Raw genomic sequence first — 26,645 nt, forward strand, 5'->3', positions numbered from 1 at the left:
GGCAGAGGACACGAGGCCGTGGGGACCCACAGAAACCACCCAGCGTGGACGAGGGCAGAGGATACGAGGCCGTGGAGACCCACAGAAACCACCCAGCGTGGACGAGGGCAGAGGATACGAGGCCGTGGAGACCCACAGAAACCACCCAGTGTGGCCGTGGAGACCCACAGAAACCGCCCAGCATGGACGAGGGCAGAGGACACAAGGCCGTGGGGACCCACAGAAACCACCCAGTGTGGACGAGGGCAGAGGACACAGAGGCCATGGAGACCCACAGAAACCACCCAGCGTGGACGAGGGCAGAGGACACGAGGCCGTGGGGACCCACAGAAACCACCCAGTGTGGACGAGGGCAGAGGACACAGAGGCCATGGAGACCCACAGAAACCACCCAGCATGGCCGTGGAGACCCACAGAAACCACCCAGCATGGATGAGGGCAGAGGACACAAGGCCGTGGAGACCCACAGAAACCACCCAGCATGGCCGTGGAGACCCACAGAAACCACCCAGCGTGGACGAGGGCAGAGGACACAGAGGCCATGGAGACCCACTTAAACCACCCAGTGTGGACGAGGGCAGAGGACACAAGGCCGTGGAGACCCACAGAAACCACCCAGCATGGCCGTGGAGACCCACAGAAACCACCCAGCGTGGATGAGGGCAGAGGACACAGAGGCCGTGGAGACCCACAGAAACCACCCAGCGTGGACGAGGGCAGAGGACACAGAGGCCCTGGGGACCCACAGAAACCGCCCAGCGTGGACGAGGGCAGAGGACACAGAGGCCGTGGAGACCCACAGAAACCACCCAGCGTGGACGAGGGCACGGGCCCTTGACTGTGCCCCCGAGGCAAGCAGCATCCCTCTGCACAGCCTTTACTCAGCAGCATCCGAGGCTCAAGCCAGCATCCAAGCGTCACCAGTCCTTTGGTGACAAAAGACCCTCTGGCTGACGGGTCCTAGTTTTGTGTGACTCACTCCCGTACTCAGGAGCCGGGGTCACCACGTCAACTCTGTCAATAGCACGCTGAGAGGAAGTGTCCCCTCGGGTCACCCTTGAATGGAGTTGGTGTCTAGGTTCACTGAGGGCTGCATTCTTTCCTACTTCCTCTCTCCCCCCCACCCCGCCCTCCCTCCCCTTCCTCTCTGTTTTCTTTCTACTGGGAGGGGTGGGGTTTTTGTTTTTTGGTTTTTTTGCATTTCTGGCCCCTTTCTGCTTTAACAGTGACGCTGAGACACTGCTGGCAGCAGCCTGCCAGCCTGTACAACCTCCCACCCAATCTAGCTTTTCTTTAAAGCTAGACGCTGGGGGACCGGACCCACCCCGAGCTCTCCCCGATGAGACCGGTCTCTGCTGTCACGTGCAGGGAAAGAGAGGCCGGGATCACTTCGATGGCTCGTTTATGCATCTTTAATTCTGACCTTGCAGTAAAAGTACTTTGTCCTTCTACTTTAATTCTCTACAGTTTATCCGACTGTGTTTCATTTTCTGAGTGTGAGAACTGATTCTGAAGTTAAACCCATGGACCGTTTTGTTTGGCCGTCACCACCCACCGGCCTGGAAGGCCACAGCGGGGCGGGGCCGGCCTCCTCCCGCCGGCGGAGAGTGTGAATTCAGCCGTGCGGCAGCTCTGGTGCCGACACTCGTCCTCCTGGAAGTTTCACGGGACGAGCAGGTGTCCCTGAGCACTGACGGGCGTCGTGTCCTGCCACGACTGTTTGCACATCACCCTGTGGTCACCAACAGCAGGGGCAGGTGGGACCACGTGCAGGACCTCCGTGGCCAGCCACGTGTGCCAGGCTGGGTGGCCCTCGTCTCGGCCCACATCTGACACCAGAGCACCATTGGGTGGGGGCAGGGAGCGGGCAGGTGTGCACCATGTGTGCCCAGCACGCCCCCCGCAGCCGCCCGAAGGGGGCTCAGCAGGGAGTGCCCTGGACAGCATCAGGGACGAACTGTCACCAGAGGGTGGACACACGTGGTCAGGGGCCGACAGGACTGAGGGGCAGGACGCAGAGGTCCTCTGTGCTGTCGGGCAGAGGTTTCTGGTCTCCAACACGGGTTCTGCTTTCAAGCCTGAGTGACACTGGTCACTCTCAACCTCTCGTGTCCCTTCACAGAGGGGACTGACGACTCCTTTTCAGGACAACGCTGAAGCTACGCAAACACTCGCTATAAGCGAACGTGGAACTTGCTGTGGAAGCGTAAGCAGGATTTCAGTCTCCTCTCCCAGAACAAGTGGGGAATTATTTCCGTCAGCCTGTGGACAGCAGACTGGGGGGTCATCGCGGAGGCCCTGGGGCCCGTACATGTCCTGAGAGGCAGCACGGAGGGTGGGGAGGACAGAGAGGCAAGAGCGCGGAGCCTCCGGGGATCTGTGGGTCCCCTCGTGCCTTCCAATGGGGGGCTTGAGGTGTGACACGGGCACGGCTCTGTACAACCTCAGGAGCCACTTCCGGCTCTAGAACACTGCTGTTCCCATTCTAACACACAACACGGACAGACTAACAAGAACCTCCGTGGTCTGAGCCACGGAACTAATACCAAGTGGAACGCTCTCTCCTGGTTCAAGCAATCAAAGCAATGCGAGAGCAGACCCGTGTCCAGGGCTGGAACGGTGTGGTTACGGCAGATGGCCCGACGCAATGTTCCCACAGCCCACGGTCTGGAAGGACTTAGTGGCTTGGCAGGACAATGGCAGACAGACAGACAGACAGAAACGTGCCAGCCTCTTCCAGGAACACCGGGGGGGGGGGGGGGGGCTAAGAAGCAAATACATTAACACCGGCGATACCCCGATGACGAAAACTCGAAAGGAACGGCAACAGTAAATCACTGATACGCTGGGGTTCAGGGTCCTGCTCGTTGATGCTGTTTTTACACAAATCATTGCTGGAAAAATGCAACTTTAAACACTGAGCAGCACGGGGTGCAAACGAGCAGGACGTGAAGGGTCACAGCCTGAGGCACACAGACACCACGGGCCCCCAGGTCCGAGCACAGCCCCCCCGCCCCTGACGGCTGAGCTGCCCCGTCTGAGTCAACAGCGCGCTGAGCTCACGCGGGATTAGCTGTACTTTCTGAGCTGGTACACTCGGAAACCCTCCGAGGTCACATTACCACTCCAGACGCTTTCCAAGTAAACTGGTGACAGACGTTCGCTTTCCAGAAGTCTCTCTGGTAGGTGTGCATTTTTCCTCCATAATGAGATCATACCCTCAGATAAAAAAAGAAAATAGTGTAACTTCCAGGCAATACAGAACGGGCATGCTTATCAGAAGTAACTGCTCGCCCTAACTCATAAAAACACGCACTGATCTGTGTCACCGGGACTCGGCGAGCATTGGTGTGGCCCCTGGGGTGACAACCAGTTGTGAAACAGAGTGACCGAGGACCAGCCTCCCCCGGAGGGGTCAGGCTCCGGTGGGACAGTGAGCACACAAAGGGTCACGTAGATGTCACACTGCACGCTCCACACGGGCACCCGACACTTGCTGCTGAGTCACCAGGTCTGAGGACACGTCACAAAAGACGGCTCTGAGCGAGGCCTACACCACACGGAGCAGACCAGAGCCCGGGCCAGTCCGGGCACCACGGGAAGCAGACCAGAGCCCAGGCCAGTCCGGGCACCACGGGAAGCAGACCAGAGCCCAGGCCAGTCTGGGCACCACGGGGAGCAGACCAGAGCCCGGGCCAGTCCGGGCCCCGCGGAGCAGACCAGAGCCCGGGCCAGTCTGGGCACCACACGGAGCAGACCAGAGCCCGGGCCAGTCCGGGCCCCGTGGAGCAGACCAGAGCCCGGGCCAGTCCGGGCCCCGCGGAGCAGACCAGAGCCCGGGCCAGTCCGGGCCCCGCGGAGCAGACCAGAGCCCGGGCCAGTCCGGGCCCCGCGGAGCAGACCAGAGCCCAGGCCAGTCCGGGCACCACGGGGAGCAGACCAGAGCCCGGGCCAGTCCGGGCACCACGGGGAGCAGACCAGAGCCCGGGCCAGTCTGGGCCCCGCGGAGCAGACCAGAGCCCGGGCCAGTCTGGGCACCACGGGGAGCAGACCAGAGCCCGGGCCAGTCTGGGCCCCGCGGAGCAGACCAGAGCCCGGGCCAGTCTGGGCCCCGCGGAGCAGACCAGAGCCCGGGCCAGTCTGGGACCCGCGGAGCAGACCAGAGCCCGGGCCAGTCTGGGCACCACATGGAGCAGACCAGAGCCTGGGCCAGTCTGGGCACCACACGGAGCAGACCAGAGCCCGGGCCAGTCTGGGCACGGCCAGTCCCCAGAGGAGTGTGGCGTCCCAGGGCTGGGCCTGGGCCCTCTGTGCAGCAGCAGAAAGACCTGGCTAAACAAGATGAACCTTGTGGCCCAAGGCATGTGGACTACAGCCCAGGACACTGGGGACGGTGGGGAGGACGGAGAACCGAGGCGTTTACACTCGTCACTGGACACCTCGAGAGGACGTCAAACCGCTAAGTGACCAGTACGTCTGCGCTCATCCTACGCAGGAGCTGACGTCGACGCAACTCAGTGACCAATGTTATCACGAAAACTGAGGACTGTCACACAACGTCGAGCTGTTAGAAGACGATCACTTTCTTCACGAAGCCACACCACTGCGAGAATTAACCAAGCTGCCCATGTCTCTTTTAACAAGAGATTTCACCCACACTTAAAGAGTTCATTGGTTTTCAACTAGACACCAAAGAAATTCAATGGAAAAAATAAATGTATGTTTAAAAGTGTTTCCAGAGCACACAGACATTCCTCCAGAAACAAAGGCACTGGGGACACTCCTTCCCCCGCCCCAGATTAACTCGGGAGGACCCAGAGCTGGACGTGTGCGGCCCACTCCTTCCCCTGCCCCAGATTAACTCAGGAGGACCCAGAGCCGGACCTGTGCAGGCTGCACTCTGCCTTCCGAACCTCCTGAAACAACAGGCAGAAGTCGGTGGTAGAAACGCCGAGTCCAGACAGCCAAGTGCCAGGCAGTCAACCGGCTGACAGCTGACAGCCGTCCTGATGTTATTGTGAAAATCAGAGGTACAGCCTCTTCCAGGGGTCTGTGGAAACAGCATGTCGGAGGCAGGAGAAGCCCAGACAGCCTCGTCTATCAGAAACACTCCAGCATGTTTTTACGCACATACGTGTAGCACGCCAGGATTTTCCAGTCCGGCATTTGCTGTATGGCTACAATAACCCAGCACCTGTCCACAGCTCACGAGCCGCACACCAAGAGCAAAACAGACCTTTCATTCCGACTGCTGTTGGCAAGAGGCGAACCCTCCACATCTGAACCCTGGAATAATCTGTCACTAACATTCTGCCCTGTAGGACACAGTGCACTCGCCACATGGAAGTCACAGCCCTGTGGACTTGGATGGTCAACAGCACACACAAGAACAGCCCAGCGGTTCCAAAGCCCCATGTCCTCCCCCCCGCTGAAGAGATTCGGTTGACAACCAGAAATCTTGAAGTCGATACGTTATTTATGTCTCATGTCCTTAATTGATCCTTTGGACGGGTTGTGCCATTATTGTAGTACAAGACCAGCTGTGGTACAATTTTTTGGCTATTCTAGAATACCACTTGAATATAGAATAAGTCAAGTCACACACAAGAGCAGGCATCCAATTCCTCTGGTCAGTTTTACATTTAAATTTATGATTTGGCAATTAACTTTGCTAGCATCTGCAGAACATTTTCCGAAAGGAAAGAACTGTAGTTTTTTAGGGGCGAAATGTACTTTCATGATGTGGGCATGAGGAGACAGCAAGTATCTGGGAATGATCCCCTCACCAGAACCAGAGCATCACATGTGAAAACAGAGCTGAAAGCACTTAACAGCTTAAAAAAAAAAAAGAAAGAAAAAACAAGTAGTGATGCCACATGAATAAAAATATAATTATATCCCCTCCTAGAATCGAAACAAATGACTTTCTTGAAATCTTGATGTGGAATCCAGTTCTAGTCAATAACTCGGAGATGGAAAACATATTGCAGGTCTCCAGGTGTCCGTGATGGGAGGATGTGGTCTCCACGCTCAGTCTCCTCTGAGAGTCCTGCTCCTCTCAGCCTTCCTCCTGCTCTCAACCCTCCCCCTCCACCCAGGGCTCCCTGCCCCACCCAGCCCTCCCCCTCCTCTCAACCCTCCCCCTCTGCCCAGGGCTCCCTGCCCTACACAGCCCTCCCCCTCCTCTCAACCCTTCCCCTGCTCTCAACCCTCCCCCTGCTCTCAACCTTCCCCTTCCTCTCAACCCCCCCTGCTCTCAACCCTCCCCCTGCTCTCAACCCTCCCCCTCCTCTCAACCCTCCCCCTGCTCTCAACCCTCCCCCTGCTCTCAACCCTCCCCCTGCTCTCAACCCTCCTCCCTGCTCTCAACCCTCCCCCTCCTCTCAACCCCCCCTGCTCTCAACCCTCCCCCTGCTCTCAACCCTCCCCCTCCTCTCATCCCTCCCCCTCCTCTCATCCCTCCCCCTCCTCTCAACCCTCCCCCTCCTCTCAACCCCCCCTGCTCTCAACCCTCCCCCTCCTCTCAACCCTCCCCCTCCTCTCAACCCCCCCTGCTCTCAACCTTCCTCCTGCCCCTCATCCCTCCCCCTGCTCTCAACCCTCCCCCTCCTCTCAACCCTCCCCCTCCTCTCAGCCCTCCCCCTCCTCTCAACCCTCCCCCTGCTCTCAACCCTCCCCCTGCTCTCAACCCTCCCTCTCTGCCCAGGGCTCCCTGCCCCACCCAGCCCTCCCCCTCCTCTCAACCCTCCCCCTCCTCTCAACCCCCCTGCTCTCAACCTTCCTCCTGCCCCTCATCCCTCCCCCTGCTCTCAACCCTCCCCCTCCTCTCAACCCTCCCCCTCCTCTCAGCCCTCCCCCTCCTCTCAACCCCCCCTGCTCTCAACCCTCCCCCTGCTCCTCTCAACCCTCCCCCTCCGCCCAGGGCTCCCTGCTCCTCACCAGCAGGGAGGGGATTTCTCCCTCCTGTCCCCACAGGGCTGGTGGCTGTGGTGTGCTGGGCACAGCCCTACAGAATGGGGGTCTGAAATCTGGCTGGTGAGTAGATAGGCTAAGGTTTGTATTGTACCAACTGTAGGGATTTGTCCAAATATTTTAATATTTTCATGCCTCAGTTTCCATACCTGTAACTTGAAGATAATAAAATACCTCCTTCTTAAGGATGTGAAAATTTACACCTCAAATAGTGACTGCTACACAGTAAATAATAAGTACAACTAAATATTTAAATTGAATTCAAACATTTTTGTCTTTGGCTACAAATAAGAAATTAGGCTTGGGCATGTGGCAAAAAAAAAGAAAAAAAAGAAATTGTCAACGAGACCCACTTTAACGCAGTATGTAGGGGAGCTGGCGTGCACCTGACAGGGAAACCCCGCGACATCAGAGGCAAAATCAAAACCGACAGTCGATGGCTCACGGGTCTAAATCCAGAGTGCCCAACCCAGTACATAATCACAAAGATTACTGTACGTTGTATAATATAGTCATATATGCACTTCAATATAGTACAAAATAAAGTACAAGCATGGATACAAGAAGCCACGAGGCATGCACACACATGCACAGTCCCCACCACACCAGTCCTCGAAGGGGAGAAAAAAGCCATTTGAGCATCACAGAGATCACAGAGTTAAGAAAAGGATTAGCTGTAAGAACCAAGGCTCAAAAGCTTTGGTGAGGAATTATCACATACATGGCAAACACTCAGGATTATACCCTTACTTAAATCTCTTCAAGAGGTAACTGTTTAAACAAAGTTAATGACAGTGTGGAACTCAGAATGAATGGAAAAGCAGAATGGGAGAGGAGAACTGGAAAGGTACTCCTGTGAGGTTCTGACTTCAGTTAGCAGCGTGGACTCCGGAGTCCCGGCTGAGGATGAGGTGGGAGAGTGAGCAACCTCCAGGCGCACGTGTGTGTGAGCACTCCTGACGGGGCTGGAGTCAGAACCGTGCTCTCCTGCTGTCCACCAACACTCTGCGCACGCTCCCCGAACCGTCCCAAGTACCTCCCACAACACGCACACACACACGTGCGCACACACGCACACACACACACATGCACACACACTCCTGACAGGGCCGGAGTCAGAACCGTGCTCTCCTGCTGTCCACCAACACTCTGCGCACGCTCCCCGAACCGTCCCAAGTACCTCCACAACACATGCACACACACGTGAACACACACGCACACACACACATGCACACACACTCCTGACGGGGCCGGAGTCAGAACCGTGCTCTCCTGCTGTCCACCAACACTCTGCGCACGCTCCCCGAACCGTCCCAAGTACCTCCCACAACACGCACACACACGCGTGCGCACACACGCACACACACACACATGCACACACACTCCTGACGGGGCCGGAGTCAGAACCGTGCTCTCCTGCTGTCCACCAACACTCTGCGCATGCTCCCCGAACCATCCCAAGTACCTCCCACAACACGAGCACACACGCGTGCGCGCACACACACACACATGCACACACACTCCTGACGGGGCTGGAGTCAGAATCATGCTCTCCTGCTGTCCACCAACACTCTGCGCACACTCCCCGAACCGTCCCAAGTACCTCCCACAACACGCACACACACGCGTGCGCGCACACGCACACACACACACATGCACACACACTCCTGACGGGGCCGGAGTCAGAACCGTGCTCTCCTGCTGTCCACCAACACTCTGCGCACACTCCCCGAACCGTCCCAAGTACCTCCCACAACACGAGCACACACGCGTGCGCACACGCACACACGCACATGCACACACACTCCTGACGGGGCTGGAGTCAGAATCATGCTCTCCTGCTGTCCACCAACACTCTGCACACACTCCCCGAACCGTCCCAAGTACCTCCCACAACACGCACACACACGCGTGCGCGCACACACACACACATGCACACACACTCCTGACGGGGCTGGAGTCAGAACTGTGCTCTCCTGCTGTCCACCAACACTCTGCGCACGCTCCCCGAACCGTCCCAAGTACCTCCCACAACACGTGCACACACACACACATGCGCACACACACACACACACGCATGAATAGTAGTTGGTTTGAAATCCAGAAGGATTTCAATAGGAGGATATTAAGTTATAATCCCAGATCATACAGTAACTCTGTTTTTAATTTTTTGAGTACCCTCAGTACTGCTTTCCACAGAGGCTGCACCAGTCTGCATTCCCACCAGCAGTGCAGGGGGGTTCCCCTTTTTCCACATCCTCACCCACACTTGTTTGTTGATTTATTGACGACAGCCATTCTGACAAGTGGGAGGTGGTATCTCATTGTCGTTTTAATTTGCATTTCCCTGATGATTGGTGACGCTGAGCATTTTTTCTTATGTCTATTGGCCATTTCTGTGTCCTCTTTAGAAAAGTATTCAGTTCTTTTTGCCCATTTTTTTAATCAGAATGTTTAATTTGGAAACAACACAGGGAATGGTCAAGAATATAGTAATAACTTTGCAGGGTGACCAGTGATTAGTAGAAATATCAGGTGATCACATGATAAGGTATAAGAATGTGGAATCACTATGTTGTACATCTGAAACTAATATAACATTGTAGGCAACTATACTTTAAAAACATTTCTAATAGTATAAAAGCCATTCTATTAGATGCTACCTCCCTAAGAAAAAAATCCATGAGAGTTGCTCTAGAGAGAGGAAAGGAAGCCAACTCTATTCAGCCTCACTGAGCTGACATATCACACGACACTTGAGAAGGCTGTGGGTCTGGTAGACAGACTGTCATGTTGCTGAAACAACACCATATTTGTCCTGACATATCTGGCCAGTCAGCAACCAAGAACTGGCAGAGAAAGCAAGCGTTCCCTTCCCAGAGACTGGGCTTGAATGCCAACTCCTAAATGCAAGCCTATTTTTTTTGGTAAGATTTTATACCAAGATGAAACTTTACCTTCAATCAATCATCCGAAGACTGAATTTTAATATTAAGTTCTACCTCCTATTCTAAATTAGAAACACCTAAGTAAATGGATACTGTATTCCAAATAAGACAGAACAGCGCCCACCCTGATGTATGATGTGTTTAATATTTTAAGGGGATTGTTAAGTCTCATTCACTGTAAACCCTTCTACCAGGTTTTAAACATCTACAGTATGTATATATTTACCAGCTAGCGGACTTGCTGCTAACATGCGTGTCGTGAACCTTTCTGTGTGGAACACGGCTCCACAGCAAGAACAGGCCAAGGGGCTGGGGCGATTTGACCAGAGCAGAGCAGAGGGGCTGCCGGCTCCAGGAGCTGTGTCTTGCACAGCGAAGGTCTCTTCGTGGTGACCCCAGGAAAAAGAAACTCACTTTACTCAAGGACTCTGCACCCTCTCTCTATCAACAGAGCACACAGTGGCCACAAGTACCAAGGGTGGCACTGTGACACTGTGGTGACACAAGCTGTGGGCGCTCAAGATGGCTTCCTACCGAACAAAGTGATCTGTGGTTCATTTTGATTTTAAAATTATTATCGCTCAATTTAATAAAGGTTCACATTTTTAAAATCTAGTTCCTTAAGCCTTTAGTACCACTTAATATATTTAGAAATCTAGTTTTTTGTTTTTAAGCAAGAGACAGGAAGGGAGAGAGAGGAGAAGCATCAACTCATAGTTGTGACCCTTTAGTTGTTCACTGATTGCTTCTCATATGTGCCTTGACCGGGTGGGGTGGGGAGGCCAAGCCAGAATCCTTTGAGTTTGAGCTGAGACCCCCGAGGCTCAAGCTGTGGGCCTGCATTCAAGCCAGATGATCCCGCACACGAGCCAGCGGACCTCAGGGTTTTGAACCTGGGTCCTCAGTGTCCCAGGCTAACGCTCTGTCCACAGTGCCACCACCAATGAGGGAGGAATCTAGTAAATTTTAATAATCACATGCAAAGTGACCTTCAATTTATGTTAAATCTACTCATAATGAACAAATTAAAATCCCTTCGGCAATGAGTCAAATTTACAACTTAAATGACTTAAAACTGTCAAGGTTGAAATTTAATATATAATATTTTCTTGAATACTTGAAATGAGAAATATAAAAGGCAAAATGCCCTCAAATTCCTAATTCTCAAAAGTTTAATAAACTTATGAATATGATGAATCTCAACTTTTCTTAAAAATTGAAATGCTGCCCACTCCCACTTAGTAAAATGTTATTTTTCTCAACAAAAATGTCCCAAGTCTAAAGTCAATTCACATTTCAAGCTAAAAACAAATATTTTATCAAAATCCTTAAAGCACTGCAAACACCTTAAATGTTAATTATTCTCTAATTATTCCTAAATTCATGAAAATCTACTAATAGAGTGGGTTTAATATACTTCATTTCTAGATCCAATTCTAACCGCTAAATAAAGCTTTTTCCACCTGAAGTGAGAGCTACCATTGTAGCAAAGCTAGACTCGACCCGCTGATGTGGAAGCCGAGCCCTTTGTATACAAGCGCAGATGACAGCAGTGTCCCCAAACGCATTCCCTTGAGGGGGGTTTGTAACTTTGAGGTCTCGTAATACCTCTTCTGAATTCTTCTGCTTGTTAGTAGGCAACTAGATTCTCTCTTATCTTGGTTGGACTTTGGTTGTGCTTAGCCCTCCAAAGACATTATTAATGTCTTCTCAAAGTTGCTGAAAAAACACTTGCGAGGTCGTTTATTATATTAATACATTGGGAAATGTACGCTCACATTTAATTTTGACCCCCTTGAACTTGACAACCCGACTGAACGCCGCTTCCTGTCTCGTCAACGTTCCAGTGTGTCGGGTCGCCCTGAGCCCACATGGATTTCCCGCATCTCTCGTGGTTTTTCCTGGTTCTGTGATCCAAGTCAAGGCCACAGAGAACCCTAGGAAGCACTCAGAGAATTCTGGTGAGGAGTAAAGCCTTCCACAGAAGTCAGCAAGTAACAGCTGGGCAGTTAAAACCGAACTTTGAACAAGGACAAACACAAGAACTGAAACAGAAACAAAAAGCAGGGACTGCCACACGGATGAGCGCTCTTAACCAGCAGGGACCCCGGGGGAAAGTCCAGATGAGAGCCAGCGCTTCTCCTCACCCCTGAGAGGCGGTCCCTTCACTGGGCAGACAGGACAGGGTGCACTCAATACTTCATCGTCCAGAAATACTTTTGTTCAATCATAAGCTTCTCTTTGTGAAAAGTAGTTTTGCTTATTCTAAACTAATCCTTTTTTTTTTTAAACTTAAAGTTGGTAAATCTCTTGGGAGCCCAGAGCACCTGCCCACTGCTCTGCCGGGGGGGACTGTCAGCCAAGGGAGTCGAGCCCGAGTGCCCCTGGCCGTGTCTCCTCCTGTGGGGAGAAGAGGGCAGGAGGTGCCCGCACACACCCAGCCCTCTGCACAGGCTCCCACCACGCCCCGCTGGGGGGTGAGTATCACTGCTCCGGACACGGGAACCTCACTGCCAAGCACCACCAGCATCTCCTGACTGTGGGTGAGGTCGCCCCAACTCAGCGGCTCTAGTCACCCCTTCTCCCCAGAGCACACAGAGCCACCCTCCACACTGAAACACGCATTTCCAATGTTAACATGCCTGCACTGGGTCATTTTCTACAAATAAAAACTTCCAGCCTGACCAGGCAGTGACGCAGTGGACAGAGTGTTGGACTGGGACACGGAGGACCCAGGTTCAAGACCCCAAGGTCGCCAGCTTGAGCGCAGGCTCATCTGGTTTGAGCAAAGCTCACCAGCTTGAGCTCAAGGTCACTGGCTTGAGCAAGGGGTCACTCGGTCTGCTGTAGCCCCCTCCTCCCCGTCAAGGCACATATGAGAAAGCAATCAATGAACAACTGAGGTGCTGCAACGAAGAATGGATGCTTCTCATCTCTCTCCCTTCCTGTCTGTCTGTCCCTATCTGTCCCTCTCTGTCCCTCTCTGCCTCTGTCACAAAAAAAAAAAAAAAAAATCAAGTTATTGTTTTGATGCACCAATAGGTTTTTTTAGCACAGAATGTTGAGTTGGGTATTTTGTTCCACGGACACAGTTTTAAACAACACTAGATGGTGGGCGCACCAGAAACCTAATCAAGCAGAACACACGAAACAGGAACACAGGAATTCTAAAGTTTACTCCAGTTTCAGAAATGTGGGTGAAAAGATCACTCCTACCTTAAAATCAAACAGTTATGATGTTTACTCTTGTATAGAGTCCCTCATGGAGAAAGTAATGCTATTTCACAGAGATCTTTCAGATAACTACAATCTGACCAACATGCAAAACTTCTGGGCAGCGAGCACTGGCGGGGCCCTGTCACTGTCCCTCAGCCCAGACAGTGTGCTGTTCACCTCAGGCCATCAGCAGGGCCACGAGGGGGCAGAGCAAGGTCAACCCCGGCGTGAGCCCTGCGGTGATGACATGACAAGCTTCGTGCATTTTTTCAACAGTCAGTATCAGGGGAAGGTGCATTTTGTGCCAAACACTGTGACATGCCCTGCTTTGCAAACAACCCTAATGACAGCGCAAGTTACAAACCAGCATCCACGTTCCACTCAGTTCAGACGTTCATGGCAGGCTGAACATGATACTCTTGTTCTCTGAATCACAGCTTCAAACTTCAAGGAACAAGATGAACTCAATACCCAAATACTCATTATTTAACATTTACTATTTTTCCATCTTCTATAAAAATATCTCCTTCTGCAGCCAATGCCGTTTTCTCTTCCTAATATGTAAGTTTCTTTAAAATGTGGCTCTTCTACATCCAAATTCCTTTCATGACAGTTTTCAAAGTCCTTTCCTTACTTGTTCTGTACTTTTTTTTTTTTTTCATGCTTTTGTCTCTAAATTTTAACTCGTGTTCATAGTAGTGCAACATATTAGCTCACGGGCACTTTCATAGTTTTCTTTATTTCAGCCGAGCAAGGTACATCATCACTGAGTCACAAATACTTTCATAAAAAAAGAAAACATTTGAGATTTTCCTTTCTCCCCAAAAAGGTCTATTTCCTAAGTTTGTCTCCCTACACTCAATGAAAACTGGCATGTAATCTTACGTATTACAAAACTTCACCAAAGTCTGACAGATGTCAGATACAATGTAAGACTCGTGGGGAAGAGAGGTGGCCCCGCTTACACAGAAAGACTATACCTGAGGTTCTGATGGGCTGAAGGCCACTCCAGTGACTGTGTCCGTGTGTCCTGACAGTCTGTGAGAGAAAGTGCTCGAGCCCACTTCATACACATATGCCTAAAAGACAAAACCAGCAAGTATTCTATGTTGAAAAAGTCAACCATCAATGAACGACCTATTATGAAAAGATGAAGTCTGTTCAACGCTAAGCAAGTGTCACGGCAATTCACACAATGAATAAAACACTAAGTAACAGAACTAAATTTATAAAAAAATACATTTCTTCTTTCCCTTTTAGAATTATATTTATAAATTTACATTATACGTGTTAGTCTCTCATAAGACTCCACCATACTGTGAACAGTTTTAAACTTATGCTCATAGTTGATGACTTATTTTGAGAAATGAGTCCAGATTTTGTACTCCAACCTCTGAAATGATGGTCCTTTGTGCCAGTTCAACAGCAAGAGGAACTCCCAATTTGGGGTACAGTGAAAAAGAAAAATTTATTCAGTGCAAACAACTCAATTATGACACAGCACAGCTGTAAAAACAGCTTGGTTGTGAGACACCCCAGATGTTGCCGCTTAGCCCCCCTCTGGCTACACAGCTCTGCGGCTGTCTATCCAGATAAGACAGCGTCACTAGGCACAGCTGGAGAAGCTCAGACTTCCTCCCTGGAATGGGAGCGGGCACTCCCAGTGCCGGAGAGGAGCTGGTTTATATAGACAGCAGTCCCCACCCCTGATCCTGATTGGTTCATCCTCATGCAAAGAACTCCAAACCCTCAGTTTGATTGGTTCAATGGATACTGTCCTGATTGGTCAGAATGGGGCTACTCTGATTGGTTGGTGAAGATACTGAGGATCAAGCTGCCCACCTCTGATTGGATAGGGAAAACCTCATTCCTATTGGTTGATACAGGATTCCAGGAACTCCTTTATAAAAGGCTGGCTCAGATGGCAGGAGCACATTACGCCCAGTAATACTTTAAGCCTTCAAGTCTGCTTTACACTTACATATTCTCAAATTAGCTTCATTTTCCATCTTTCTGCTTTCAGTGTTTTTGTATCTTTATACTCTTAATTTTAATTATATTTTCACACAACAGTCACATGTTGAATAAAAAATAGAGATTAATGGCCCTGGCCGGTTGGCTCAGTGGTAGAGCGTCGGCCTGGCGTGCAGAGGTCCCGGGTTCGATTCCCGGCCAGGGCACACAGGAGAAGCACCCATCTGCTTCTCCACTCCCCCCCTTCCTCTCTGTCTCTCTCTTCCCCTCCCGCAGCGAGGCTCCATTGGAGCAAAGATGGCCCAGGCGCTGGGGATGGCTCCTTGGCCTCTGCCCCAGGCGCTAGAGTGGCTCTGGTCGCAACAGAGCGACACCCCGGAGGGGCAGAGCATCACCCCCTGGTGGGCGTGTCGGGTGGATCCCAGTAGGGTGCATGCGGGAGTCTGTCTGTCTCTCCCCATTTCCAGCTTCAGAAAAAAAAAAGAGAGATTAAAAAATTCAAGAAAATTCAATGTACACAGTTGACTTTGGCACTGAGAGAACCAATTCCAACTGTCTGATGGATATCTTGGGTAGCACGCCAGTGGTGCTCAAGCCTAAGATGCAAATAAGGATTTGATATTCTACCTGAAAACCAGGAAGTTATTGTATGTGACAAGATGTCATAAGACAATTGTATCCATGAATAGATTTGAATTGGTAAAAGTTTTGGGTACATGACTGGATATAAAAATACAATTTAGAGGAAAACCAAAAATTCCATTACTTTGTTGTTATTGTCAAATAAATGTTACTTATTTTAGTATTTTAAGTGGCTTTAATAAATTTGCAAATTATTAATTAACTGCATGGTAGTCAACTTTAATAATTTTCTTTAAAGAAACCTAACATATCCATTTCACCCATTTTTCATACGATCGAACCACCTCAGAGAAGGACTCAAGTATTACTATAGCAGATGACAAAGATGTCACTGGAACACAACTGGTTAAAAACTAGTAAAATTTAGGATAACCTTTCCTATCTAAGAGTTTTATAAAAGTTTTCAATATTCTTAAATTCAATTCTCACCAGTTAAACTGAATAAGAAAAATATTTTAGAAAGTAACTCTTGAGTTGTAAAATGACTATTTCCAAATAAACTTTATGATTTCCTTGAATTTTTGGAAATTTCTGTATCTCTTTTTCTTTATAAAACCCTTACAGACTAGCAGTGAGTTTAATTGTATCCAAGTCCTAACCCCCAGGGCCTGTCGGTCTATTCTTATTTGGAAACAGGATCCCTGCAGATGTCATTAAGTTAAAGATCCTAAGATAACCGTGGATCTAGGGTATCCAGTGACCAGGATCCTCACAAGAGAAAGGGGACTGAGACCTGAGACCCACAGGCAGGTGACTGGAGCCCGAGCCCAAGCCCAGGAACACCAGGGACTGACGGCCCCCAGCAGCAGAGGAAGAAGCTTGACCCAGAAGCTCCCTCAGCCTCAGGAGGCACAGAGCTGCCCGGCACCTTGACATCAGACACCTGGCCTCCTGACTGGGACGGAAGAGAGGTCTGCCGTTTTCAGTGTGTGGTAGTTTGTTATGGCAGCCCTGGGAGAACAATACCAGACCTTCGCAAATATGTCAGGACAAATGGATACAAATCAGTGATATGTGTTACTGTATCCCTTAATGTTACTACCTGGTAATTCAAGGAAGCAGAGTAGTCAGCAGTGGGTGCGATGACAGACAACTAGTGAGAAATAAATGAGTGACAGGTGTTTCCTGAGCTTCATACAGACACCCATGACGGCCTCTCACACGTGCACGTCACCAGTATTAAACCTACTACTACTGGTGACAGTCTTGAAACTTCAACTGGATTTTATGTTAACATCACCAACATCAAACACAGTCTCCGCAGGAAGAAGGAGCATTGTGACTAAGGACCGAGACGTACATGTCTGTCCTCGGCACCAGAAGCCACAAAGCGCCCGCACGGACTAAAGGCGATTCCACAGGGGTAGCAGCGACTTGGGTGTCCTTCAAAGTGGCGCTCACACCTACGGGGAAAATAAACACCAGGAGGAAAACAATTTTTCCATTTTTAATACAAATTAAAATGATAAAGATATTGATCTGTTCCTTTTCTTCACAGAAATGAACAAAAGCTACTGAGAACATTTCTATATGTTGAGGATGTTAAACCCTAAGCAGGTTATTCCAGAGATCTTCGAAAGTAATTAGAAGACTTTTCAAAATCATAAATTCTCAAAGACGACCAAACTAACATTAATCAAACATTTATATATAAATGTAGGCTGTTTAAGTGATAAACATCCTGGAGATCTTTAAAAATATAAAAACTAACCTTTTAAATCATTAATTATTCTATCAAAGTTGGTTAAGTTTTACAAGCAACTATCTATAAAGTGTTATATAATATTTATTTATTGTGAGAGAATTGATAGTTTGAGAAAATTACCGTCACTTCCAGGACCAGAGCTGTCCCTGAGAACAGCTTTGCCAGCGTGTCCCAGCACCGGGCTGAGCCCCACGGGGATGACTGGCCTGGCCCAAGATGCTCCGGGCTGGGCACCCTCCCCTCCACACACACACACACACACACACACAGGAGGCCACAGGGGCTGGTACTTCTTTAGGATTGAACAGGAGAGCAGTGACTCTGCTAATCTCGCTGTTGTGATGAGTCATGCCCACACACATACAGGGTCAGCAAAGGTAGGTTTACAGATATTTGTATTAAAAAAAGATGAATAACTAATAATACACTAATTAGTAAATAAATAATACATGAATAAACTGTAAAACTACTTTTGTCCACTCCATATATACATGTATAAAAATACTTGTATTTTATCTTTGTTATATTACTGGTCACAAAAATTACGGGTTCGGGGAATGTGCAGATACTCCTGTACTTTCAGTCTTTTGTCTACTAAATTTTCACCAAAGAAATAAAAGTTGGTTTTGCATCTCATTTGCTTAGTCAAACTTTCTTTGACTTGCCGTTTGCTTTTCTGATGTTCTTGTTTAATAATAAAAAAAAATCAAATGCTTTTTATTATCCCTTCATATTAATTTTTAAATATCCCCTGATTTTTGTGAGCGGTATATACTGTGATTGTTTGGCATAACATAATGATTAGAATACATTTTAAGGACAGGGTAATTTATCTGTGTGTGTATGTATCACTGGTTTTAGAGCAGGCACCTGCCTCCCCCTGTGCCTTGACATCGGGCCACAGGCCACACAGGACAGAGAGACCAGCAGCAGCAGTTCGCTACCATTCCAGATCCATGGGATGTGCTCTCTGCACCAAACAGGCTTTTCTGAGATGGTCAGTGTGAGCAGAAAACCCGGTCATGTTTGGAAGGAAGATCAAACTGAGTCCCAGTATGTTGAAGCAGCTGCTCCCTGCGCTTGAACGGAAGCACGTTTCCGTGGCCTGTGTCCTGGCCGCCCGCTGTGACCCTCAGGACAGGATGGGCCTTACCTCAGGGTCCTCAGGTCCCACAGTCGGATCCCGTCACCTACGGCTGTGGTCGCAAACAGATTATAAACATGAGCCTGTTGGGTTGTAAATGACGATCCCTATAAATGGGGAGAGAAAAAAAACCAAGCTGTTTTGTAAAGACTGAATTAATCATCATTATACTACTGATATTTAACAACAGTGATCTAAAATAAAAAATTAAACTTTTTTTCTTACGTATAACAATCTCATGCTTGGACTCTAAAAACTTCCACATGATTAATTACTAGTAGCACATTTTTATCTTAAGACTTATTATGTAGGTTTTCTGAAAGTTATAAAATCACAAATGGTAAAAGATCAAAAGACTAAGTTTATATATTTTTAAAGTATAGATCATAATCCATATTCGATAATTTGCTGTCAGGCCCTGAGACACCTGTGTTGACACCTCAGGTGAAGTCTAGCATGTGTCACCCTGAATGTCGACCCCTGTGAGGACGTGCATGTGACCTGGTCACAGGGCCCTATGGCAGGCTCATCCCCTGCTGCTCAGACTTAAAATGTAACTTAAAATGTTACATGGAACATTGGAAGAGAACTGAATTGTAATCCATCTACAGAACCATTTGGGTGAAAAGATTATTTAAATATTGTATGGTTCATGACAATTTCCTTCTTCATACTATGTCAAGAATATCCAAAATATTAGAACACATGTAATAAAATATATTCATGAGTATTTGTGCTTAAAACGTGCCCATGCCTAGAAGTAATTTACAAACAGGAAGTGAAGGCTTACAAGAATTGAACAATAGCCAGTATAGACATTGAGTCCTAACTCTGTTCTAGACAGCACTCTGAACACTTGACATCTCATCTCCTTACCGATCTTGTCAAGTAGAAACTACTTTATACCTATTTCCAGGTGAGAAACGTTACAGAGAAGCCCACATGTTGCCACATGGCTGCTAAGATCAGCAACTTAGTGTCCCACAAATAGGGACGAGGCTGAGACAGCGAGACAACCCCTAATGTAACATACAGACAAGTCAACGGACATTCAACACACATTTGAGGTCATCTACCAAATGCTGGACATTTGTGAGGCACTGAGTATAAGAGAATAAGCCACAGATCTAGTGCAGTAGAGACAGTGACTGCAGTGACCACACTGCACAACAGCACCCACTCCCTGAAGCTAAGAAACACTGATGGTGGAAATAACACCCAAGTCCGAGCCTTCTCTGAGCTCCAATGTGTTCAGTGTAGACCCCTGGTTGGCAAACTGCGGCTCGCGAGCCACATGTGGCTCTTTGGTCCCTTGAGTGTGGCTCTTCCACAAAATACCACATGCGGACGCTACCTCAATAAGGAATGTACCTGCCTATATAGTTTAAGTTTAAAAAATTTGGCTCTCAAAAGAAATTTCAATCGTTGCCCTGTTGACATTTGGCTCTGCTGTCTAATGAGTTTGCCAACCACTGGGCTAGACCAAGTTTTCATGGCACTGTGATAAAGTCTAGAAAGAAATAAAAACTAGAACAAGTAAAAGACAAATAAAGTAGGTATTTAAACGAAAATGCTGACAGACCAGTTTCCACACAGAAAGGGATGGTGATGACGATGTTGACCACGGTAGAAACTACCACCGAGAGAAACTCAAATATCAGGTGGTGAGCCAAGGGCTCTTTCTAATGAGTCATACACTTGAGAGGCGAGGAGCAGCAAGTGTCAAAGGCGTGACACAAACACGTTTCAATGTAGCACTGGCAGCAGGGGACATCCCACAGGAGTCACATTGGTCTTCACGCCTGAAGTACTTCACTTCAAGGGTGACAATATTTGGCATATTTCTCACTGAACTGTAGTAACTGAAGACTCAAACTAGAAACATTTATCAAACATTTAACTATAGAACATCGTAAGAGATACTTGCATGTTAGAAAGCTTCCTCTTCAGGCTCTGGCCTGATGGCACAGTGGATAGAATGTCAGCTTGGCATGTGGAAGTCCCAGGTTTGATCCCCGGTCAGGGCACACAGGAGAAGCGACCATCTGCTTCTCTCCCCCTTGTTCTCCCATAGCCAGTGGCTAAATTGCCTTAAGCATGGCCCCAGGCATATGCTTTGAGGATAGCTTGGGTGGTCTGAGCATTGGCCTCAAGCACTAAAAATAGCTTAACTGATTAGAGCATTGGCCCCAGATGGGGTTGCTGGGTGGATCCCAGTCGGGGTGCATGCAGGAGGAGTCTATCTCCCCTCCTCTCACCTAAAAAAAAAAAGCAAGCTTCCTCTTCAGATGGACATTATATATGACATTTTGATAATAATATGTTAAACACTTTTAAATGCTCTTTGTCAAACTTTAACCCCTAAAATCTGTATGCCGACTAGCCTTGTCAAGAACACTGTCGCCCTCTGCATTCACACCTGATTTCTATAGAAGCACCATGTCCTTTCCTCTCTGTGGGGATGCACAGCTGTGATTCAGTCCAGCAAACACTGACTTAGTGAATTACAGTTCCCACGACTGTTCCGGGGCCACAGTGGGGACAGAGACCAAATGCACTGAATGTCTGTAAGTTACACACCTCTGCCTGAACATCTCACTAGACAAATTCAGCAAGTCAGGCTAACCCTTTGACATTCTGTATCAAAGCACTGCCTCTAATGAATGCACGGAACGTCTGTAAGTTACACACCTCTGCCTGAACATCTCACTAGACAAATTCAGCAAGTCAGGCTAACCCTTTGACATTCTGTATCAAAGCACTGCCTCTATTGAAGAGGGGGAAGTGGCTCAAACCAACGGGTGGTGACGGAAGGCGACTGTGGTGGTGGGTACACAGTGTAACGTGCTGGTGATATATCAGAATGGTGCACCTGCAACATATATAATCTGCCAACCAATGTCACCCCAATAGATTTAATTAAAAAAAGGTACCTTATTGAGTTATACTTGAATTTAAAAGAAACCATAGTATCTGAAAAATATGACAGGTATCAGGCTAACAATCATGTTAAATATGATTCAATTATCCAATTTATTTAAAAGCCAGAAATACGTTAAGGTCTAATAATCGACTTTAACCCCAATCCTGACTGATCTCAGTATGAAATTAGCAGCCCATGCCCATGGCCTCAAATACAGAGCAGGTTGTGAGCCTGCTCCGGCCACAGACCACCATGCGGAGTCCTCACCCCCCAACCCCCCCCCCCCCCCCCGGACACAACTCAGGAGCCAGGCGCCATCCCCACGGGCCTGATCTGAAGTCTAGATCTCAGCAGCCTCGTAAAGGAGTTACAACATGCTTCAAAGGGATTCCTGCGTTCACCGGGACCTACTGCACAGTGTTTAGAATATTTTTGTTGTTTTCATGCAAGAAGACTCTGTACTAATAAAGAAAGCAAAATAATCTTTTCTTCAACAGCTCTCTGCAAGCTGGTATTTTCCATTTGTAACAGGAAAGCTTTCCCATAGCATCTGAAACATCCTAATTAAGACTCTGAAGGTACAATATTGGGGGGGGGGGTGTCGAGACAGATACCTGTGTGAACCTTCAGAAGCCCCAGTCCAAGACCGAGGAGGCCCCGCCCAGCGAGTCCGTGGTGGGCCCTGCAGGTCCTCAGCCACCTCGCAGCCGGCCCTGGGGGGTCAGGCCTCCACCCCGGAGCCTGACCCCGACCTGGGCTGATACTCCCTCCTCACACACAGCCGTCTGCCTGGCCGTCCAGACTGACAGCTCCCGGGGTCCTGGACCCAGAGCCTCAGGCCTGCTCCAGCTCGGGATCTGGGGCCCGCCCACTGCACCCCAAAACAGTCCCGCGCCGGCCCACGCCCTCAGTGCCCAGTGGTCCAGAGGAACCAAGGGAACTCTGCAGTCCTGAACCTGTTCTTTCTTTCCCATTCGTACCGGGTACAACACTCCACGGGCTATCAGACTGGAACACGAGGGAAACATGGGATAATGTACTAAACTGTGGACAACAGAGTCTTCTGGCCAGTACAGAACCTCAATTTAAAACAGGGATCCCCAAACTTTTTACACAGGGGGCCAGTTCACTGTCCCTCAGACCGTTGGGGGGCCGCCACATACAGTGCTCCTCTCACTGACCACCAGTGAAAGAGGTGCCCCTTTCCGGAAGTGCGGCGGGAGCTGTATAAATGGTTTCAGAGGGCCACATGCGGCCCGCGGGCCGTAGTTTGGGGATGCCTGATTTAAAACATGATAACCTTGAATCATAACATGATTTCAGAAGGCATTATAAATTAAACCTCCAATTTGGAAAGCCATTCCAAATATACCAAAAATCAAAATTGTCCAAAACAAAAGCGTGTTCCCAAGTCTCTCAAGTGCTGTTTTCAGTAACAAAGTGTCTTCTGACCTGAACTGTGAGACAGGATTCATCTACTCATCTCAAATCCCAGACCTGAATCGTCTGCTGTGGGAAATTTTGAACCGTTTCTCTGTCAGACGGACGGGCTACATCCTAGAGACCAGCCACTGACTCGTGCTGGCTGCCTCGCTTTCCGTGAGACTGTCACTCCGTCCGTCAGCGCTGCGGTGCCCAGACCTGCATCAGCTTGGGAGAACGCGTTACCAGTGAAGTTGAAAAGTGGGCCCACAAAATCAACAAAGAACAATGTATAAAAATTAATATCCAATATGATATGAAAAGATGTTCTAATGTCAAACATTAAAGATTAGAATAACTTGAGCCACAAAAATTAACATTTAGTTCAGTGACAAACACGAAACTGCAACCCATTTCTATCAGTTACACACTATAAACAACACTTTACCAAAGATGTGCAGCACCAAAAACTCACTGTGTTTTGACAGATTTGGTGGACAGGCCGTGAATGGGCTCCCACGATCGTAGCTGCACTGCGGCCTGCATTGAGGTCGAAAACTTCCAAAGCCCTGTTCCTGCCGGCGGTCAGCACAAGGTCTGCAGGATTCCGTTAGGGAACACGTCTCAAGGCCTTCGCTCTGTCAGCAGACGCTGCCCAGAACCCCGCAGCTGGACAACAGCTGTGATCAGCTGCAGAGAAGCCTTGGTCTCAGCCTCACTCCTCACGTCGGCCCCACGTCTGACAGGAGCTGGTGGGAGTCGGGGGGCACACTGAGGGGGACAGTGGGGAGACCCCGGGTGGCGCAGATCTCGAGGTGAAAGACCAAGAGTTCTCCCGATTGGTAAGCGAGGTCTGCAATGTCCAGGGAACAGTGCAGCCTGGAGACGGTGCAGCCGGTGAGCATGAACCATGCAGGCCCAAGATACACATCAGCAGAGCCGGGAGGTGGCCTTGTCACAGGCACCAGGCTGGATGAGCGGAGGACTCACGACTAGGAAGTGTGAGGAACTCCATGAGCTCAATACATGAGGGCAGTTTATGAGCTCAGGGTTCATGTGACCACCAGAACTACCCCACTGTCAACGTTTACCCCAGAACACTAAAAAATATATACGTGGTAGAAAAATATACCAAAATACAAAAAGGTATCCATAGGAGAAAGAGTACTGGATTTGCTAATAAACCCAGTGCTAACACCAAAATACGCAGAAACCATCATTCTCGGCCACAATCATCAGAACGACACATTTTTGCTATTAGGGGGTCATTTTGTTTTTGTTTTTCGTGAAAGGTTCTAGATAAAAATAACAGCTATCCAAGAGAATACTGTATACTAGAACTTTCTAACACAAGTCCTTATGGAATTTGAACCACAGAACTCTCCAAAAGAATTCAAATTAGGCCTTTAAGTAAATGAAAATGTTATACAGTAAATCCCAATTTAAATGAACAGGAATGGTGTTAGCCATTAAAACTCAGAACAGTGACAGTTTCGCTCTCAATTTCATGTCCCAGTGAGGAGCAGCTGCTGTGAGTGTGAGCCCCTGTACGGGTGACGTGCTGTTTCTGACCCGAGGCTGTGACGGTGAGGACAGCAGAGTGGCTGCAGGTCACTGCTGAGTGGGAGCCCCTGGACGGGTGACGTGCTGTTTCTGACCCGAGGCGGTGACAGTGAGGACAGCAGAGTGGCTGCAGGTCACTGCTGAGTGTGAGCCCCTGTACAGGTGACGGTGACGTGCTGTTTCTGACCTGAGGCTGTGACAGTGAGGACAGCAGAGTGGCTGCAGGTCACTGCTGAGTGTGAGGCCCTGTACGGGGTGACAGTGACCTGCTGTTTCTGACCCGGGGCTGTGACAGTGAGGACAGCAGAGTGGCTGCAGGTCACTGCTGAGTGTGAGCCCCTGGACGGGTGACGTGCTGTTTCTGACCCGGGGCTGTGACAGTGAGGACAGCAGAGTGGCTGCAGGTCACTGCTGAGTGTGAGGCCCTGTACAGGGTGACGTGCTGTTTCTGACCCGAGGCTGTGACAGTGAGGACAGCAGAGTGGCTGCAGGTCACTGCTGAGTGTGAGCCCCTGTACAGTGACATGCTGTTTGTGACCCGGGGCTGTGACAGTGAGGACAGCAGAGTGGCTGCAGGTCACTGCTGAGTGTGAGCCCCTGGACAGGTGACGTGCTGTTTCTGACCCAAGGCTGTGACAGTGAGGACAGCAGAGTGGCTGCAGGTCACTGCTGAGTGTGAGGCCCTGTACGGGTGACGTGCAGTTTCTGACCCGAGGCTGTGACAGTGAGGACAGCAGAGTGGCTGCAGGTCACTGCTGAGTGTGAGGCCCTGTACAGGTGACGTGCTGTTTCTGACCTGAGGCTGTGACAGGGAGGACAGCAGAGTGGGTGCAGGTCACTGCTGAGTGTGAGGCCCTGTACGGGTGACGTGCAGTTTCTGACCCGAGGCTGTGACAGTGAGGACAGCAGAGTGGCTGCAGGTCACTGCTGAGTGTGAGGCCCTGTACGGGTGACGTGCAGTTTCTGACCCGAGGCTGTGACAGTGAGGACAGCAGAGTGGCTGCAGGTCACTGCTGAGTGGGAGCCCCTGTACGGGTGACAGTGACGTGCTGTTTCTGACCCGAGGCAGTGACAGTGAGGACAGCAGAGTGGCTGCAGGTCACTGCTGAGTGTGAGCCCCTGTACGGGTGACGTGCTGTTTCTGACCCGAGGCTGAGACAGTGAGGACAGCAGAGTGGCTGCAGGTCACTGCTGAGTGTGAGCCCCTGTACGGGTGACGTGCTGTTTCTGACCTGAGGCTGTGACAGGGAGGACAGCAGAGTGGCTGCAGGTCACTCCATCGGCGACAGCGCCGAGAGCGGGGGTCAGAGCACCCCGCCGCACGCCAGAGCCCCCACCGCAGCCTCTCTTCTCTCTGAGGCGCTCCTCCCGGGTAAGATCGCGTCACTAGGGTGACTTAGTCGGAGTCTGCGTGTCCCCCGCCCAGCATAGCGCCCGGAGCTCCAACACGGAGCAGACGCTTTGGCTGACAGCTGCTGCTCAGGCAGGGACGCCAGGAGGCGGGAGAAAGGATACAGGAGTAAAACTCGTTGGCGGCGGACAGGCTGGTGATCTCCGCGGCGCCCGTCGTGCGGAGCCTGAAGATGGGGGTGCAGTGGCTCCTCCGTCTGTACCTGGAGAAGAGACAGACGGACGGACGGTCAGCACCACGCCCCCCACACAACTCAGCGTGCCGCCTGGAAAAGTGACAACGAACGTCATGTCACCCGACAACCACGCTTTCTAACTCGGAGGGAGTGTGACAGCTCTCAGCTCCCTTCACAAAAACTTCATGAAAAGTATCGTTATGTGCAGATGAAAATAAGCCATTGCCGTCTGTGAGAAAAGCAAACGTTTCCAATTCTCAAGTGATTATGTATACTTAAAGAGACAGCCAACTGATTACAAACGACTTGTATTTCTATTCGAACATAATTCTTACTTTTCCCTAGAGGTTTAACAAAAGCACGGTCTGTGCACCCTTGACAATGATGCAGAGTGCACGAGCCCCTCAGCATCCCAGGGAGGGTGTGGCCGAGTTGTGACCTGGTGACCAGAGAGGGAGAGGGGGACCCAGGCTGGCCCAGGGGGGTGTGGTCGGGGGCACTGCGGGCACAGGCAGGCGAGGGGCGAAGCTGTTGGGAGCTTACTGAGGAT

General features: G+C 49.9%; 1 protein-coding gene across 1 annotated transcript in view; it reads right to left on the reverse strand.

Moving 5' to 3' along the window:
* The window catches only part of WDR27 (WD repeat domain 27), a 113,850-nt gene that overhangs the window by 41,602 nt on the left and 45,603 nt on the right, over nt 1-26,645 (reverse strand). Inside the window, exons 21-25 of the mRNA XM_066372815.1 lie at nt 26,025-26,122; nt 23,422-23,543; nt 18,611-18,708; nt 17,053-17,155; nt 14,117-14,215 (exon numbers count right to left, since the gene is read on the reverse strand). Of these exons, the coding sequence (XP_066228912.1) occupies nt 14,117-14,215; nt 17,053-17,155; nt 18,611-18,708; nt 23,422-23,543; nt 26,025-26,122 (520 nt within the window). The remainder of the gene's footprint in view (nt 1-14,116; nt 14,216-17,052; nt 17,156-18,610; nt 18,709-23,421; nt 23,544-26,024; nt 26,123-26,645) is intronic.

This window comes from Saccopteryx leptura, chromosome 3 (genome assembly GCF_036850995.1).
Source record: "Saccopteryx leptura isolate mSacLep1 chromosome 3, mSacLep1_pri_phased_curated, whole genome shotgun sequence".
In the NCBI taxonomy this organism is placed as follows: domain Eukaryota; kingdom Metazoa; phylum Chordata; class Mammalia; order Chiroptera; family Emballonuridae; genus Saccopteryx; species Saccopteryx leptura.